At 32.5% G+C, this 20154-nt stretch overlaps 1 protein-coding gene across 2 annotated transcripts; it reads left to right on the forward strand.

The window, feature by feature from the left end:
- The first annotated feature begins 1490 nt into the window (after positions 1–1490).
- Positions 1491–19497, forward strand: LOC144842265 (proteolipid protein DM beta-like). 2 transcript variants are annotated; one of them, XM_078698686.1, is made up of 7 exons: positions 1491–1833; positions 7819–7993; positions 11717–11876; positions 14169–14316; positions 14640–14710; positions 14908–14973; positions 17073–19497. In XM_078698686.1, exons 1-7 carry the CDS (start codon positions 1827–1829, stop codon positions 17229–17231), a joined length of 786 nt encoding a protein of 261 aa, XP_078554812.1. In that variant the 5' UTR covers positions 1491–1826; the 3' UTR covers positions 17232–19497. The 2 variants fall into 2 exon arrangements, with proteins under 2 accessions (XP_078554812.1, XP_078554811.1); XM_078698685.1 differs by lacking the exon at positions 1491–1833 and adding an exon at positions 5919–6375.
- The last annotated feature ends 657 nt before the right edge of the window (positions 19498–20154 follow it).

Genomic DNA, 20154 nt, shown 5'->3' on the forward strand with positions numbered 1-20154 from the left:
ATTAAAGCTCTGTCTACACTATTGAAACTAGTTTTACAAAAAAAGTGTGATGTGCTCAAATATGGTAGTGATATCCCCAAATATGGTAGTGATATGACATCATCATGTCCATATATGAGCACATCACATTTTTTTTGTCACAAAGTTTGAAAGTGATGTAGACAAAGCTTTAGAAACTGTAATAAGAATCAAATAAACTAGACATTTCCTCCGATGTTGTTAGTGGATATATTCCCGTATTTAATATATTTTAAGTGAAATTTATACACCACATTACTTTAAACATAATATTTACCCACCTCTTTTTAAATTTTTGTTGTTGAATATGCCATTTTAATGTCACTTTATTCACTTTGACCAAAAATTTGGTCGAAAAAAAAATTAACCTGAAAAATGAAACTAATTTAAAGCAAAAATGCTGCTAGCCAATATGTTTTTGGTTGAATTTTGTCGGTTTTTTACTTTTTTAAAACTACAAAATAGCATATTCAAAATCTTTTTTATTAATCTTCATTTGTCATGTTTTTTGTGGGACAATACATTTTTAAATAAAAGGGACCACCCGAGTATTAGTACGGTGGACGGAGGAAAAAATATGTAACTTGCGGAAACCAAAGACAATGCGCTTCTACTCTCTGCCTAAGTTTCCCCAATACACCTTTATAGCCATTAGAGCATAACCTTTAACGCCGGAACAGTGCATTACAGTATGATTAGCTGACAATCTAGAGTAGGGATGTTAACCACTTAATTAGCGAGTTTATTCAACTCAATTATTATATCACACCTTATAATACAGTTACCATGGGGATAGACATATTAAGACTTAATAGGTAAACAATTTAATATGCACTATACCAATTCGTCAAGTCTTCCATATGACCTTATGACTATCATTATTGATAATGAATATTTCATTTTGATATAAATAATTATCATTGATAACTAAAATAGGCCCTATTGTTTTTGTAATATTAATAGGCCTAAACATATGCTTTCTGTCAGTGTCAGACGAGCCGACTGACTCATTTCAAATTCTACATTGTGTTACATATTAATATTTTATTCCATTAGTCCATTCATTATTATTTATTTAATAAATATTGAAGATGAAGATACCAGCACGTTGGATTCTATCTCGCTTTTTCTCGTTGTCTGCTTCGAAACATCCATATCGCAAAATATGGTCGTCACCAAATGGAAATGAATTATGCACTGCGTGATGGTGAATGTGCCACGGAGATAAAACGACACGATATTTCAGAGCACTGACAGTTGCCAGTGAATCTACACAATCCGACTCATTTAATATATATTGTGTATTCATTATACATTTCGACAACAATTTAGCAGAGTCGGATCAAATCGAACGGTTTAAGGTCACAAATGTATTATATATTTCCAAAAGGACTGCTCATGCGCAAACAACAAGCAGACGACGTGTGCTGCAAAATTCATTGTTGATGTTCATTGAGCAGCTTCATCATCTACTGAATTTCTATTCATGTATTACGATTAACAGATTGTATACACTAGTATTATCGCATTATAATATAGCGTTTGTAACGGGTTAACCAGACGCGGTTTGGGATGGATTACCCCTTCTGACAGCTCAGAAGATGACACAACCGCAAAATTATCCAAGCTGAACGGCTGTTATATTACCTTGGGATTTTACCGCATGACAATATAAGTTGACAGTGTTGGGACAAAAGTAGCCTATTTTACAGCACTCTACTGTGTTAACTATATACTATTTTAAATGTCAGGTCGTGTCCTTTCGGATTGAATATACTGTACAGTACCTAAACATTACACTCGCCAGAATGAGAGGTAAGTTTGCCATTTTCACTACATAATACTGACATTATTTTATATCGTTGTATTCGTCAATTACACCTCCTCTTTAGGTATGGGCCTCATCCCGTTTTCAGCAGTGGGTGTGTTATACTGTAGTTTGTGTGTATATCTTTTCGCAACATAGGGCATAGGCTAGATCACTGTCATAGTAGGGGGTTGTATACATTTTTGTTTTGAACAACATGTGACTGTGTATGAATGCAAGACATGAAAATAAAATAGGATAGAATACTGTAAATGGAAGAATATTACTTACTACTGTTAATGAGGGAGTACTGTTATACAACTTATGGTAACTCTACCAAAAACTTCCGTACACTAAATTGACTACCAGATGAATTTCAACTCACACACCCCAGAAAGGAATACGGAAGCGCATATTGTTATATTCAGGTTTTTAAACTATTTTGAAAGGTGATCAGATCATCACAATTCCTAAGTAGAAGACTAGGAAGCGTACTTGATGGCCATGACTAGAAAATGTGACAATTGGAAAAATTGTCAAGCATGAGATAATATTAAAAAGGATGACAATCAGCTGTTAAGTGTGACATTCGCAGTGACCATGATATTATTCTCAGGACACAATCGGAATATCCGAGTGACCATCAGACAACGGAGTGACCATCAGAATGATTGTAAAGAGTGACAATCTATATAGCAAAAAATGAATTGATTGAAATCGTTATAAATTAAAAGGAGTAATCAAGATGAGAAGAAATTACAAGTACGTGTAATCATGAATGGACATTAATTAAAAAATAATACTTAAAACGTATTTTTTTATTAGTTTACGTTTCTACGAGATTTATTTAAAAAAAAGATTAAATTGTATTTAATTGAGTGGCAGGATGGTAAAGGATGTAATTAATATTTTTATAAAGGTGTCTGTCAATGTGGGATCATTTCCTTCTGCAATTCATAGAACCATTTCCTGGATAGCCCACGAGACTCAATGAATAGTATAAAAACAACAATTGTCAACATTTGCAATAGTACCTTTTTATATTATGAATCATTGTTGAGCTTTCATGTAGTTTCCCTTTCGAATTCCTCTTTTTACTATAAAGGTGTAATACTTTAGTTTAAACGATGACGTCATGATTGTTATCTCACAATTTGATATACAACAATCAATTATGAAGTTACCATTGACACGGTATTATTAATAGGCCTACCTTGCATCAGGACAGCCCTATTAGGGGAATCTTTCCCATGAAACAAACGATTGGCAATATAATCAATTTGTAATCACGGCCAGCCCAAAAAACGACACTTTTGTCGGGCCTCAAAGGTGTCCAGTCGCGGATCCAGGATTTTGAAATAGCTCGTGTGGGGAAAGGACCAAAGAATGGCGAAATGAAGTGCCGGCTGGGGCCTCCTTGAATCCACCCGTGTGTCCCTTATTATATTATATACAGTATCAATTCTAAAGTTAGGCCTATTTAACAGATATGGAATTGGATTTAGAAATATACAACTTTATATTCAATAATGTTTCTAGAATTCGAAATAAGATGCGGTAATTTGATGTAATTTTAATTATTAAAATACAAATACACAATTTATTTGATAATATTAAAAAAAGTTAATTTTGAAATGAACATTTTGATGTTAACTTACGCTAAATATGAATAATCTAAGTAGGAATCCTAAGAGCAGTTATGCTGACTAATATTGACACATTCCCCGTGTATAGGCATCTTTGTGTTATATTTACATTCCAATCCTCTCGTTACGGTGATCATGCCTACATTACCGATGAGATACACAGAAAACATTCATTTATAGCTCACCATGAAAGTGCATATTTATTATTTTGACCTATTGTCACTCGAGACGTTTCATAGCAAGTTGAGATTATTTTTATCGCAAGATTCCTTATATTAGTTTGCCACGCCTCCCATGTTTTATGATATCTTAAAGGGTGACTCCGGGTTTAAACAATTTCACTACTCCCTTTCTATTTTAACATATTGAAGGTATTGACACATTTCGTAACATAATTTGAATCGCCTTGCTCCATCGGCAAAACGATATTGTACCGATCGTTAGCATCTTTCGCGTAATATATAGGTTGGCCTAGGCCTATCTTAAAGCACTGAATGCATTGGAGCATTATTTGATGGCGAATTGCACATCACACAGCTGGATTTAAGTTTGCACCAGCTGCTATCTGACATTCTATAAAATTAGCGATATAAGACTCATTATAAATATTAATAATGGGCCATCAGCTGGCTTTGTAAACATTATGGAAGGCGCGCCTACAATAGGCCTAGGCCTACATCACATAAGTTATTTCACCAAGGGTGCTTCAGAATGTTAAGGGCAATATATGATCGTATAGACCCTACTTAACGTCTTAAAGTTTGTTGTCTTTTCATAAATAAATACAAAATAGGATAAATACGGTATTGATCTATGGCACACCACGTGGGTAATAAGTAATGGCAACAATATTCACTTTTAGGAGCAAAAAGCAATCAGGATCACACTGTACCAATCAGGGTAGTTTTATTCATGACGTACTAACAAAATGTAAAATAAATGAATTTTAAACATTGGATAAAATACGGTATTGACCTATGGCACGCCGCGTGGGTAATAAGTAATGACAACAATATTCACTTTTAGGAGCAAAAAGCAATCAGGATACTTTACCAATCAGGGTAGTTTTATTCATGACGTACTAACAAAATGTAAAATAAATGAATTTTGAACATTTATTATCCTATCCCTGACTATAAAACAAACACTTGTTTCCGATGGTTTCCACCTCTGTGTTTTCAATTATGATACCAGTTGGGAATATAGCAAATCTGCACTAGTCTGCTTCTGTTCTGATCATTGTCTGCAAACTCTCAAAAGGGCGGGATTAAGACGGTTAACATTGAGGATGAAAGGCCAAGTGCCCACATATTTCCGCTGTTGGGTTCAATGTCGGTACTGTATAGACTTGAATCATTTTCAAACAAAACAAAAGGTACAGAGCAGCAATAGTACTATAGAATGATCTTAGGAAGTTAGTTTAGAAAAAAGGGAACAGATGCATTTTTGGTTCCCCAGGTGGAACAGTGCTCATCATCAGTGTTGCTTAAAAACTCTCCAAATCAAAGCTCAGGTTGAATACAATACCGTAGCAAACATTTTCAAAATTAAAGCTCTAGATAAGCAAAACAGGAAAAACAAGCCAACATACGAAAAGCACAACTAGTAATATTGTACATAATTTGATGTGAATTGAACTCATGTGAAGCTCTGTCCACACTATCAAACTTTATGTGACAAAAAACTGTGATGTATGTATGTCTCATTTGGGCTTATCACTACCATATTTAGGTGCATCACACTTTTTTTGTCAAACTAGTGTGATAGTGTAGACATAGCTTAAGATTACATTTACATAAAACCCATCATCATATTCACCTTGTGCCTAAATACCCATTAAATCAATCATATAGTATGCCTATGAATGCCTAGAAATACAGTAGAGTAAATGTTGTGAAATAGGATTGTCCCAAACGAGGGATTCTACTGTATGTAAAGTAATAATACATTATATTTCAAATAGAAAATTCAATTTACAGAAACAGGCACTTATCACTGAGCGTTAAGTGATGCGGTTGATGATAATACGTCGAGAGAGAACGAATTTTATACTTGATACCCATGATTTATGGATTGTTTTGACCTATATCGTATACAGTGTTTTAATTACTGCATAATAACACTATACACAGATGTTGACATAAAAGCTATTAGCTTTTATATTAAACATTATATATTTTACGTTCTCCAACTGTAGTTTTCTCGGTGATACGATTTATTATATGAATATGAATGGTGAGTAACTAATATTAGCCGGATGTCGATTATGTGAGTAATTTAGAAATTATTATGATTTTAAACCAAATATGATATGATCTAGGTCATATATTAATATCTACGATGTGACGAAACTGTCAAGTAAACGCTACAATGAACAAAGCGAGCTAGAGTCATAGAAAACGGAACTAAATACGTATTCACAACCAGAAACGATACACTGAAAGTCGCAAAATACATGTGTAGGCCCTCAATGATGCTTCACGTTCACACCGAGAGGTTTCCCTGAGGTCATGATGACTTTAAATAGAACGGCAGTATATGCTGTAATTAGATTATGAACGGCTTTCGGAATATTCAATATCTTCCCCCTGTTTTATGAATCGAATCAACCTTAGCTGCAGAGTACACACTAACGTGTTAGCTGACTCAACTGACTACTTTGCTTTGTAAACCGAAGGAAATAAGACTGTTGGTCGTCTGCAGAGCTCATTAACATATTAATTATTTACTAGTTTTTGGATATGACGAATTGAAGTTGTGGATTCTATTCTCTGAAATTTGACTGCGATTTGAATTTAGGATACTATTATTTGAAAAAGTTGTTGGACTATTAGGGACATATAATGCCTCAAAAGGACAGTAGACGATCGAAACATTACTATTATTATGATGCAGATGAAAAAGGTAAGAATCGATCTCAGTTATTAAACAGGTCACATACAGAATGAGGTCAGGTGTATTGATATTTATTGGTAGCAAGCACCCCCACTCTCATGGGTCTTCAGCACTTATGACTTGTTATTGAAATACTTCAAAATACCCCTTCCCCTTCACACAAACAGCAACTCGCATGGGGTATAAACTATCGTCATAATGGTAAGTTTGCATGACATGTGCTAGCATTGCATAAGAATTCACATGACAAGGTACAATACTAATTTAGATAATAGGTCTACTGTATGTACGTCATTTCAATTACGGTAATGGCCGTTTTAACTGTTATTACGTTACGTTAATACGTTACGCTTATGTTCGAATTGGAACTTACGCTATTGGATGATCTGACGGTATCAAATGATATAGGCCTATGTTTTTCCAACATTGCCTACCATGAAGTTTGTAGTCTATCGTCGTCGTTTATACCATAATGGTTTCCGTTTATTACGTTACGTTACCGTTACGTCTACACTGACATTATAACGTTATACATTAATCTAACCTCACATAACTTCAATTTAACGTTCTGTTAATTAAATAAGCGACGTATTCATATTGATTGTGTGTGATTTCTATACGATCGATGCGTCTCTTTCTTTGTCCTTTACCTAGGCCTATATAGTGACATGTGCTGGATCGTAGCCAGAGAGAACAACATGTTTGACAACAAACATAATAGGCTGGCGTTTGTTTGTAATTTGATGAAATATATAATATGAATAATATGAGTCAACAGTCTTCATGTTTCCTGCGTTAATGTTTTGTTTATTTTTAAATATCACGAATTTTTATTTTGCAGTAATATTATATTAACGTTTGTTTTTGATTATTCTGTTTTTATTTTACATCCCCGCTACTCATCACCCCCCACCCCCACATTCTATGTCATGGAACAATACCCCTTAGGCTTGATGAGGGTCCTTTTTGTATTGTTTTACCGAATACATGTTCTTTTGAAAATGTTAAAATAAATTATTGTATTTGTTTATGTTACACACGGTTATTGCATTGAAATGTGTAAAATAAAGAAATATTGTATTGTAGGTATAATTGTTCTTTGAATTTGTTACTATATAAGCCTACATTAAAAATATACGATACATCAAGGCCCCAATATAAAAAAAAACCTGTTTTGGATTGTGACGGTAGGACTTGTGACAGAAATCATCAGATGCAATAGTCATGTTTTATTAGGCACATTCACAGATGCATGAACCATGGAGGTATAAAAATATTTTTATACCTCCATGCATGAACCAAACAGATCTACTATTTAGAAATAAATGCGTTGGTAGTGCTTTGGGTATCAAATAATACACATACATAAAATAAAAGATGAGGGTCAGATCGTTGTTTAAAAGTACATTTATGTTCAATTAATTTTATTTTAAAATTATTTTTTGTTGGTAGGTTGTTCGAGTATTCGGTTCGCAAGATGTGTCCGTCGAATTCCGTTCGTCTCTGTGTTTGCCTTTTTATTGTACGTTGCTGGACTTGTTATATTTGTGAAAAGCTTACTTAACGTACTGGATGATTTCGAAGTAATGTTTAACGGAACAATAGCCAGTGAGGACATACAGACAGCGTAAGTATTAGCAGAAACACGTTTAGTTCTGCATGACTTTCTCAATCAATCCTGACCTTTTCGGCTTCAAAGTAAAGACGCCAATTTGGAGGTGCACCCGATTCCCAGTGCTGTATCTCCAATACTGTCTATTTCCGAAGTATCAAAGGAATATTTGGTAATACAGCATCTCATTTATATTACATGTGGGTGCCTTGTATCATGTAAGGTTAAGTTAAGGGTTAGGTTACTACTAGATACATGTGAAACTCATGTGTATAACCAAATATCCCTATGATACTTCAGAAATAGATACAGTACCGAGAATCGGCTGGTTTAAGGAGACATTTGTGGAACTGATTAGGTCTAGTTTATTGCGTTTAAAATGATTCTAAAGAGAGACCGAAACTGATACAAGCAAACTAGTCAGATCCGGTTTTGATGAGTTATGTAAAACTGTAATTTTCGGAAAATAGAGATTAATTGTTAATAGAGATATCGTTTTAAACTATCTTAATAGAGATATCCAAGATTTCCTTCTTTATAGCTATAAGATTATGTATTTCTGAATAAATGACAGATTGGCACGCCATAATAATTAGTATACACATAATGAATGTTTATGAGTGTATTGGTACAAATAATGGCATGAGGTGAATGATGAAATGTTATATTTCAACGAGGCGAAGCAATTTTCCGTACGCTAAAAAAATGACTATTGAACGACCGTTCAATATTGCGCACTATTGCACGCCATGTGACCTACAATCGTCCAATCAAATGTCAGGAATTTATTTAGGTGTTATATAATATTAAATATTGGACATAACATTGGAATTGTTCAAAAACAATTACAGAATTAATGAGGATACAAGGATGATGAACCGGTCATTAATTGGAATACGATAATGTATTTGTTTGTGATGATGAGAAATGCATAATACAACTTTTGATCTTTCCGTTAAACCGGACCTTTAAAGGTTATGCAATGTATGGTTTTAACATTACATTAATTAATCAATAGAAACATTATCGTAGAAGAGTGCAATATGAATAATTCAGATTTGAATAAGAATTAGCAGTGTTTTGATAAATGACAGTCCTTTTGATTCCGACTCGCAGACACAGCGACGTTTGCTGTACTCTCCTCAATTAACAATGTTCTTACACGAATTCTACACAGAAAGAAATTAATCAAAATAAATATAGGCATAAACATTAAGTGTGTTAAATAAAGATATATATTGTGACAGTCTATTCTTCAAATGCTAACATTTTTGTACGGTACAAATCAGCGCGCTCCTAATTTACATACGGCACGCGCATGCGCACACTATAAATTAACAATGGACTTTCCAAGAAAAGTTAAAATTATGATAATGTGTGTACAGCATGTGTCTATACACTAGAAACTGAAACATTAATGTAGCCAATGTTCTTACATTATCCATGACGTCATTAGTTGACCAGCGCTGCTAATAAACTGAACAACAACTTTCAACAATTTCGATTAATTGCAATATTATTTATGACAAAAGATAAAATGTTGAACTGCAATAACAAGATTATTATCCAAACACACAATAAAACAAATCTAAACAAACACGAGCACACGACACTTAATCCTTACCGCTACCAATTTCAAAATCTTCAGTTATTTTAAAGATTATCTGTGTCTGTTTGCCGAGCGTTCAAAGAACATATTTTTAATAAACGTTGATGAAATGGCGCTATAAACATGAACTATTGATTCATTGATTAATATTCCTATGATTGTAATGCTTTACTAAATTTCGGCAAGAATGCCATTAGACTAGCAAGGAGGTGGTGATGTGGCGGAAAAGAATCGGGACAAGAGAAACATGTAGAATGAGATAAAACATACTTTAAGTCAATGCAGGTTATAGGCCTAAAGCAAAAAAAAAAACTTCGTTCACGTCCGGGATTTGATTTTTTTTTCTTTTGATGAGGGGCTTTACTATTAGCTACCGTGATTTACCAACATGAGTTTAAAAGTTCAGCTTTCGTTTACACATATCGGAACACTTTGAAGATCACGAACATGACATTTTGATGACAAATTAGTGATATTCTTCAATTTTTTAACCATTAAAAAAAAAAGAAAATAGTTTTAAAAGGCCATTCGGCTTCAACATTTAATCAGCTTACATTTTTTACCTAATATTTCTTCCAATTTTTTTGTAAAAACATACAAAGAATTTGATGAGGGAGGGGACAGAACGTAGAACTAACCATTTTCTTTAAAATCTGGCTCGATATCTTATCTTCTTTATACAAACCTACAATAAGGTTAAATAAGCAAAACATTTACATTTGTTGAGGAAGGGAACGAAGCGTTTTAAAAAAAATATAACTTAAACTAGATATTTTGTTCATTTCTTTACAAACATCCAAAAGGTTTCTACGAAACTTACAAGTTGTCATTTTGATTTCATTAACATCACGTTCGTGACTGCAAATTCTGCAACTTTTTCCTGCAGACTTCCGTTACGATTTAAATGTTGATAGATAATAACTTAAATATGTCTATTTTGACTTCTAATATGTTCTTATATATTATATATGTCATTAGACTACCGTATCAAAAGTAACATGGATATCATTAAAAATTGTTTGAAACTAATATTTTTAATATAAACATCATGATAGGAACAAAATATTAATTTTTTCCATTTAATTTAAAGTAAACGTTCATTTTCTTCTTTAGTAAATACAGTACATAAGTAATAGGAACAATACTTCAATAAGGCACAAAGAAGAGAACAAATGACTAAACGGTTTTTGCTTTTAGAAAACAAATGATGCACATATGTTTCTAAAACCTGGAAATACTCTAAAATTTGATAATTATTTTTATTCTCAAAACACCAACATCAAAAATATACATTGAAATATACTGTAGATAAAAATTACAGTCTGGCGGCTCGTAGAAGAGTTATCCAATCTTATTTGACATAATAGTATAAAATATAGACAATCACAATATAATCACTCATATTATGTACCGCAAAATTGAGTCGGAATTAGTCAAAAGAAAACCAAGTTATTGTTAGCCGTATTCTTAATTAAAAGCACATAAAAACCATTACAAATTACTTTATTTGTACTATGCCGATTGAGGTCATGTACTGTTATAGTGAAACAAGCCAGAACGATACTACTCTCTCAAATGTCTGTCTAATAGCGTAATAACGGATGTTTAAGATACATTATCATGCAAAAACAGGAAAGAAATGAATATTTTTAGGAACTAAGTTTGTTATGTTGCAATGTTGGAAATTCCAAATGCAGTAGGCCTAAATGTAATGTATCGATGCAACTTATAGAGATTAGGGTGGGGAGAGTAATCGGTGGAGAGGGTACTGTAGTCGCTGGGGGGAGGGGGTGTAATCGGTGGGGAGGGCCGTAATCGGTGCAGAGGTTGCGATGTGATGATCATAGAAAATCCTGTCATATTGTATTGTATTTAATGTTGGTTAACACTCATTGAAAATTCCAAAAGAGAGTGTATCGGGATTCGAACCCATGACCTCCAGAACACCATGAACGATATTACTAAAATTGCACGTGTGCAGAAATTCTTATTCTAAGTTATTACATCGTTTCTTCATTATATTCAGAAGGCTAGGCAGTTTCTATAATATACAAACATTCTTAATGTCAATAAGTGCTATCCTTAATCCTAAACTGTCACGTATGTTTCTCTCTTTCTTTATCAAACAGAATTGATAGTGTAAATGACGTCATCATTTACGTCACAGCAGGAATGAGCGCATTTGGTTTGATACTGATAATAGTTTCAATCTTGGAAACAGGTCCGACAAGAAATCGAACGTGCAGAGGGAAGCTTTCAAGATACTGTGGCGTTGGAACAACAGGATTTGTAAGTTTTGAGTAAAAACATGGATTTGTTTCATTATTTGGAATTATTTGTGGAATTAAACCATAAGGTGGATAAAATAATGGAAACCTTTGGTGTAATTAAGAATTTAACTTCAACTATCACTCAAATCTTATGATTGTTGGTAATGAAAGTGAACATTTTGAAATGAGCATGAGCAATTTCATTATCGATTAATATTTGGAAACAGAAACTGTTGAACAGTTGCACGATTACAGAAAATGTTAAGTCAAATAGCTATAATAAAATCACATGACATTACATTTGCAGTCAAATTTACAGTTCCATTTTTTCATATTATTACATTTACAGTCACATTATTACATTTACAGTCACATTATTACAGTTACAGTCACATTATTACATTTACAGTCACATTATTACATTTACAGTCACATAATTACATTTACAGTCACATAATTACATTTACAGTCACACAATTACATTTACAGTCACACGATTACATTTACAGTCACACAATTACATTTAGTCACATTATTACATTTACAGTCACATTATTACATTTACAGTCACATTATTACATTTACAGTCACATTATTACATTTACAGTTACATAATTACATTTACAGTCACGTTATTACATTGACAGTCACGTTATTACATTTACAGTCACATTATTACATTTACAGTCACATTATTACATTTACAGTCACATTATTACATTTACAGTCACATAATTACATTTACAGTCACATAATTACATTTACAGTCACATACATTTACAGTCACATACATTTACAGTCACATTATTACATTTACATTCACATACATTTACAGTCACATTTAATTACAGCATCACATATTTACAGTCGCATTTACATTTACGAACATATATTTACAATTAGAATCACATTTACAATTAGAATCACATTTACATTACAGTCACATTTCCAGACATATATATTTATAAGTGTACTCATCCTTTCAAATCTCCTCGAGTCATTTACCTCAATCTATGATTAGCATTTTTCAAATCAATAAGGTTTAACTAGTACTTGGTTTAATCTAGCCTATCATAATAACCTTACAGATTGCAAAGTCTAGTGAATATTTTTCTTAAAACGGCGGGAAAAAATTTAACATAAACTCATGGTTTAGGCGTGCGTTTCATTGAAAAATCGAACTAATCTCTTTATCTTTATTATCATTAATTAGTAATAATCTTTATTTGAAACATAGTATAAAGCTCTGTCTACACTGTCAAACTAGTTAGACAAAAAAAAGTGTGTGCTCAAATATGGTAGTGATGTGCCCAAATATGGTAGTGGTATGACATCATTGTGTCCATATATGGGCACATAACATTTTTTTGATAGTGTAGACAGAGCTTTTGACCGCCTGTTTGTTACTTTGGAGAAAAACGATTTGATACTTTCCTGTTAAGTGAACTAACACGACCAACGCAATTCTGGTATACGAACCCAATATATTCGCATTACTAATAATATTCGATAAAACCTGATTAAAATTCAGTGTATGATTTTGATTGAATTTCATTTTCGGATTGAAAGTTAATCCGTGTTATTACGCTATTCGTAATTTTCGCCTTTCGTGTTGTTGTCCGGTAATTCATTATTTAAGCACATACTCGAGACACTTCGTGTCTAAAGCGATGTAATTAATGGCGCTAATAAAAGTTGGTGTTTAATTCAATGCGACTTGCAGTACATGAACTTTTAAACATCAATCGCGTGCCTGGAAATGAATTATTGGCATACCCACAATGCATTTCATTAAACAAAATAATTATGGTGTCGCTCGATAGCATGATGTTACAATTATCGACGCGCCGATAATTCGTTAGTTTCGGCCTAGAACTTTAACTAAAGTTACTCCCAATCCAAATTTAGGCACAACAATTCACCAGCCCAAACCACTCAATACTGGTACAGTTTTGACAAATGGTATTATCAATGCAATCTAACAACATGAGCTCCAATCAAATCAAAAGGTTTACCTGTGGCTGCGACACCATCAGTTCCAGACCTAACAGAATATGTACATAGTACAGTAATGTTGGTATTAAAGATCAAAGGAAAGTTACTTACCTTGGCAAGGCGAGCTCAGTGTCCGGTTGTTTTATGAGGGCATCATTAGTACATAAAAGTTCATAAAAGTACACTAAACCAAAACATTTCTGAAGATAGTATGTATTATCAAAGGTTGATTTCACTTTTACTTCGGAAAAAATACTTTATTTGAGGATCACGTTAAAACATAACCTCGTTTAATAATTACACTATTTTTTTCCAGCTTGCTTTTATAACATTTGTTTTATGCGTGGCATGGACAGTAATATCAGTCCTCTTTGGTTTCCCAACAACAATGGTTATTATGTTGAATGGATTTTGCAACAACGTTGAAACATTTGAGAATTCTTGCTTAGATCTTACGTCATATGGTAAGTTGACTTAAGCATAAAGTTGCATTTTATACACCCTTTGTGTAGACTACTTTACTTTTAATTTCGCAGTCATTGCGTTTGTTAAAAACATAACTCAAACGGGTATGTAACAATGGGGAAAAAAGAATTATCATTATATACACTGCTAGTTTTGATGCTCCATATGAGGGACTGTGGGAAGCAGCGCATTATGTACAGACGTCTTACGACTACAGACAATTACTTGTCTCTGTAAAACCCGTGTAATGTAAATATCTATTGCTGAATAAATGTGAATAGGCCTATAGTTGTTTACTGGCAAAATGTATACCTTTTTACAGGTTTTTCACAAGAAGAATCGAATGCTACCAGAGTGATCTGCGGACCACAGCTCGAGGACTTCTGTATGAGGGTAAGTTATTCAATAATCGTTAGACGAGTGTACGATTAATTTAATGTTATAAGAAAAATGTTAAGAAAAAAATGATTTGACATGAAATGACGCTGAAACGGCATACGGCATATGTACGCATTCCCGCATCGCGGTGTAATTCTGAAAATGTTATATTGTTTTATTATTCAATATATTTGTTCGTTTTTATTTTTTAGGCCGATGTAGTATTTGACACAACTGCCCTTTCAATTGCATCTTGTGTAGGAATAACCATCTCATTAGTAAGTTTATAGTTACATGCTTTGTATCAATTAATTAAGTTAGTTAAAACGGTTCGATACGTAGATATGTCTAATTCAATTACACTGGTTGGTTTATAATAGAAGCATGCCTTTGGTGAAGAATTAAAGGGCAAGGTATATAATAATGATGTGGAATAAAAGACCGTTTATACTACAACGTATATTAGAATGTTTTTACTAATGATAATGTTGATGGTAATGGTAACACATTGGCGTTAGAATAAAAATGATCGCGTGATGATTATAATTGTTTACTTTTTTACATTTTTTTTATTTATTCAATTTCTGACATATACAATACAAAAAAAAAGACAAAACGAAATATAAAAGGCAAGGAAAGACCAAACAGGTTCTAAATACCTATGCTAGTTGGTGAACCCATAACAGTGCACAGAAATAAACAAAAAAATATGATTTCTAGTTGAAGATCAACTAGAAATAATGATTTATAGTTTAAGATGATGATAATTATAAAAATAATAATTTGTATTTACAGACGATGTATGATGAATTTTCTGTACTTAGTACATACATACATTTTGTTAAAAATATACTTATCATATTTAACTTTCTACAAAAAGTGGGTCAATACTACAAGTAACATTTTTCGTTCACACTAATAGCTTTTAGCTGAGACATTTGATCTCATCTTAAATTCACCTAATGGATTGATATGTTGAAAGCTATTTATACACGTCCACCCAGACAAACTGGTCGATATTGTCATTTTAATTAATCTCTACATAGCCTACATATGAAAACGGTTCATCAGGTTCCCTCCATTTTGTTACACGATTTAAGTATTAAAAAGTTGTTTTATTTGCCGTTTTAATTAATATACACTGTTTCATCAACCGCTCTCCATTTTTATACGATTTTACGGACATTGATGTTAATTTGGTATTTAATTAATTTCTAATGAAACATTTGGTTGACAAAGTTTCATCAACTTCTCTCCATTTTGATACGATTTAGATATTAAATAGTTGTTTTATTTGCCATTTTAATTATTATACACGATTTCATCAACCGCTCTCCATGTTGATACGATTTGACGCTCACTGAACTTACTGTGGTATCTAATTAATTTCTGTGAAACATTTGGTTTACAAAGTTTCATCAACATCTCTCCATTTTTACGGACACTGGTTTTAATTTGGTATTGGATATTAATGCTATGAACCATTTGGCTTATATGACAAAGTTTAATCAAGTCATTTAATCTCGATTTTGTTACAGACATTAATTTTAATTACTCTCTATAAAATATAGCAACGTCTCTCTATTTTGATACAGTTTTACGGACATTGATCCTAATGTGATATTTCCAATTACTATAAAACTTTTGGATGACAAAGTTTCATCAACTTCTCTCCATTTTATACAATTTTACTTGCTTAATTGAATTTGTTCATCACACTATTATTAATCTTCGATATTATTACGTTGTATCAACAATTTAGTTGTGTTTAATCAACTTCTTTCCATTTATTGAGAGAATATCAACATTATTTGTCCTTAACGTGTTCTCCATCACATTCATTTTAATGACAGTTTATTGAAACCTTTCCTTTATCTCTTAGTTTAATTTTCTTTTGGTTATTACAAATGTGACAGATACCGATTGTTTATTAACATCTCTCAATTCTAATGTTCATTGACGATAAGATCGATATTATTTTCAATCTAAGTTTCTTTCGATCTGAATTAGTGAGATTATAAAAAAGATTTGCTATATGCCATGGAATGGTTTTAGCTGATACGCTTTTTCCACTATGGATTTCAATTTCTCCTATTTTTCGTTAATAGTATCACTGATATAATATATATTTACCAAAATAGTGTCATTTTAAAAATTAATTTCTTTCAGTTTTGTTTTTCTTTTTTCTGTCAATCATTCTCTGTTTCATCAAAGTCACGTGTCATTTAAAAATATCTTAGAACAAAATAATGTAATTAACTTTCCTTAGGTATCTGTTTGATTTATATATTCTTTTGGTTATATATATTATAACATATATTATAACATAATATGTTATATTATTGGATTACTGATTTTATTTGTTTTAAATTCCCAGGTCATATTTTTGATTGCGTTAGCCGCAAACTATGCGTACGTACGAACTTACGGAAAATTGCAAGGAATACGGAAAACTGGCAACACAAACGAAAACCACGGAACGTACACGAATGAAGATTTATTTATGAACCCCGAAACAAGAACGACTGATTTGTAGAAAATGAAAAAAAAAACATTTTTAAAAAACAATGTAAATACTCTTTGGAAATTTGTTACAAAAGTACTTAACCGCAATATGGCTGAATGAACGATTGGCAATTTTTAAATATCCCAAGAATATTGCACAACTTTATTTCTGACGTGGCACTGTCACAAATTAACATTTTGGCTTGCGATTCGAATGACTACGTCATTTTATGGACACGAAATTGTGAAGAACTTTATTATCTACAACAAATATTGCTGAGATTGCATTTACCCACCAAGGGAACACTATGGATTAGATTTGTAACTGACGGTAAGGGAATCGATCTTCTCTACTCAACTGACATATGACGTTTTGTTGCAAATGATAAGCATATACGCCATCTTGAATCGATTATTTAAACACAAGAGTATTAATATTCATAAAACGAATTATGTTGCCGAAGACAAAGAAACTTCACGATTTATACTCAAGACTACTTAGAACACGGGATAGATGTTCTAGAAACATCCTTTTAGATTCACATTATACTTTATCACAATGACATTTCTTTAATCTTATATACGTAATACAGCACTGTTCTATTTTCTATAATGGTTCAAGACAATTTCAAATTACAGGGCGTATTCACTTCACTTTGTAATAACTAATAACCTATAATTAATGTACTTTAGATTAGATTTAGATTTGTTAACATGTTAATTCCATCTAATTTCAGTATCGGAACGAGTTGGCGTTTAAAAGTTTAATTACATAACTTACAATAGAAAGATATTTATGTTTTAATTATGATTTATTGACGATTATAGATGTTTATTAAAATATTTAAGTTTTTCTTTCAATCCAATGTGTTATTTTTTGCAATATGTATTTACAATTACTAAAATCTTGCCAATTGAAAATCTAGTAAAAAGAGCTGTAGGCCTATTAAATAGAGACCCAAGGAGACAAGTTCGGGATTCAACAAAGTGTCCCCTTAATAGAGGTGTCCCAAAGAAGAGGTGCCACTGTATCATATTTTAATTCGTCCTACTCCATGTTAATACTTGCCACTGGGGATTTTTTTATATATTTATTCTGACACAAGTCATTTTTATATAAAATTGTTTTACATAATGTAACATAACTTTTATTCTTAAAATGCTGTTTTATTAAGTTATTTAAAAACACGAAGAGACTGTATGTTTTGATTATTTATTAAGAAATGTAATATTGTACTAAAGTGAAATTAGCTTGATAGGTGGATTTTTACAATTTATGCGCATGATTTTTCAAGCCTGTTTTTAGCAGTTGGAAATGACCTAGGGTGACCTTTACTATACTTCCGTTATTGCCTAAAAGTTCTTCCAACAACCTTCCCCACGAATACTTATTTTATAATCGTCTCGATAAAATATTATCAGGCAACGACCAAAACGCTTAAATGAAAGACAAATGAAAACAGAATTTCCTTTCTTAATCAAAATGTCTTCCTTTAAAGGATGACGTCACGAGCTCTGGTCATAGTGACGTAGCCTATGCTAATTGAATAAACAGGCTAATGTTTGTATCGGTGTTTTTGCACGATTTGTCATTAGAGACATTACCCCAGTGTCTTGTCTTTCTTGTCAAACTTAATGGCCACAAATAGTTCTACTCATAGACTTACGAATATTTTTGGAGCATCACCATTTTTTAAACTTGCGTTTAGAACATTAGGCCTACGTCAGCGCACATAAATGTGTGAGTTGTGAAAACGAACCCACACGTATGGAATGCGACTGGTGCAACTATTTACACTATCCGTAACAATATATTTTGTATAAAGTAATATATAGCCGTGCTGCATGGACTTCCGATTCTAAACTTATTTTAGGCAAAACTGTAAAGTCGACTTTCCTGTTGTGTCACTCGCATGCGGTCGACTAGACAACATCGTGTCCATAAAGTTTAAATAGACATTTCCGTGCACGCATTTGCCACGTTTTCATTTTCCGTTTTTCGGTCACAATTTCTTCATGTAAAATATGTACAATATTTAATTTTACTTTTTTTATGAATAGATAAAAAGTGCATGTTGAATCTCAAAATACGTAACAACTGCAACTGTACAAACTTTCCCACCTCTTAGAATGTTTAAGTGTAAACTATATGTATACATTCATGTAAATTATAATTATTTTACCTAGTTTTGTTGGTGGATATATTGAATTTCTACGTACGAGCAGATTGTTTGCATGACTGACTGCTTTTCTTGCATTTGGTGAGCTATTTACACGGCAATAAACATTTGACTATATGCAAGCATTTCAAGTGTGATTTATTAAAGCGTTTATTGTTACTACGTAAAACGCGTTGGTATTCCAAGCACGTCAAACGTTTTCTCATATAACTATGAATTAAGTATCGTAAATGATCGAATAAAGCGCCTGTGTTGAATAAGCACCGCGTCGAATTTTTCTTTTTTTACGCGTATCTGCCGTTTTTTCAGAGTGAATGAGATAATATAGAAAGTAATGTGATAGGCCTACGTTGAATTTAAAATGTGCAGTAATACTGTTCATACAACTAAAGAAAATAATAGTGAGTACGGTAGTCGAACGTGTAGAAATAGATCATGGACCTACTGTGGCTACTAAACCTAGATCATCCCACTATAATTAATTGCATGCATACAATGTTTATAGTTAAAACTGTAATAGACCACATATAAATCTAATATTGAATGGGTCTTTAAGTGGAAGGGACCTTTACTTAGCCTTAATTAAATCTAAACATACCTGATGTTAATTATTGATGGTTCAGAATTACCAAGAGGCAAATGCATAACATATTAATGATGAAATCACGGTCCGCTGCGCATCAGCTGCTGCGTATGCGGCCGGCTGTATCAACATTTCTTAGTTTTGTGGATACTGTATCTATTGCATTAACATGCACATGGGAACGCTAGTTT

This window comes from Antedon bifida, chromosome 5 (genome assembly GCF_963402885.1).
Source record: "Antedon bifida chromosome 5, ecAntBifi1.1, whole genome shotgun sequence".
In the NCBI taxonomy this organism is placed as follows: Eukaryota; Metazoa; Echinodermata; class Crinoidea; order Comatulida; family Antedonidae; genus Antedon; species Antedon bifida.

Excerpts from the sequence above, each read along its gene's own strand:
- LOC144842265 (XM_078698685.1), top strand. The coding sequence starts at position 6,315 with ATGCCTCAAAAGGACAGTAGACGATCGAAACATTACTATTATTATGAT. Across the intron at positions 14,711-14,907 it reads TCGAGGACTTCTGTATGAGG|GCCGATGTAGTATTTGACAC; the intron begins GTAAGTTATTCA and ends TTTATTTTTTAG. Across the intron at positions 14,974-17,072 it reads TAGGAATAACCATCTCATTA|GTCATATTTTTGATTGCGTT; the intron begins GTAAGTTTATAG and ends TTAAATTCCCAG.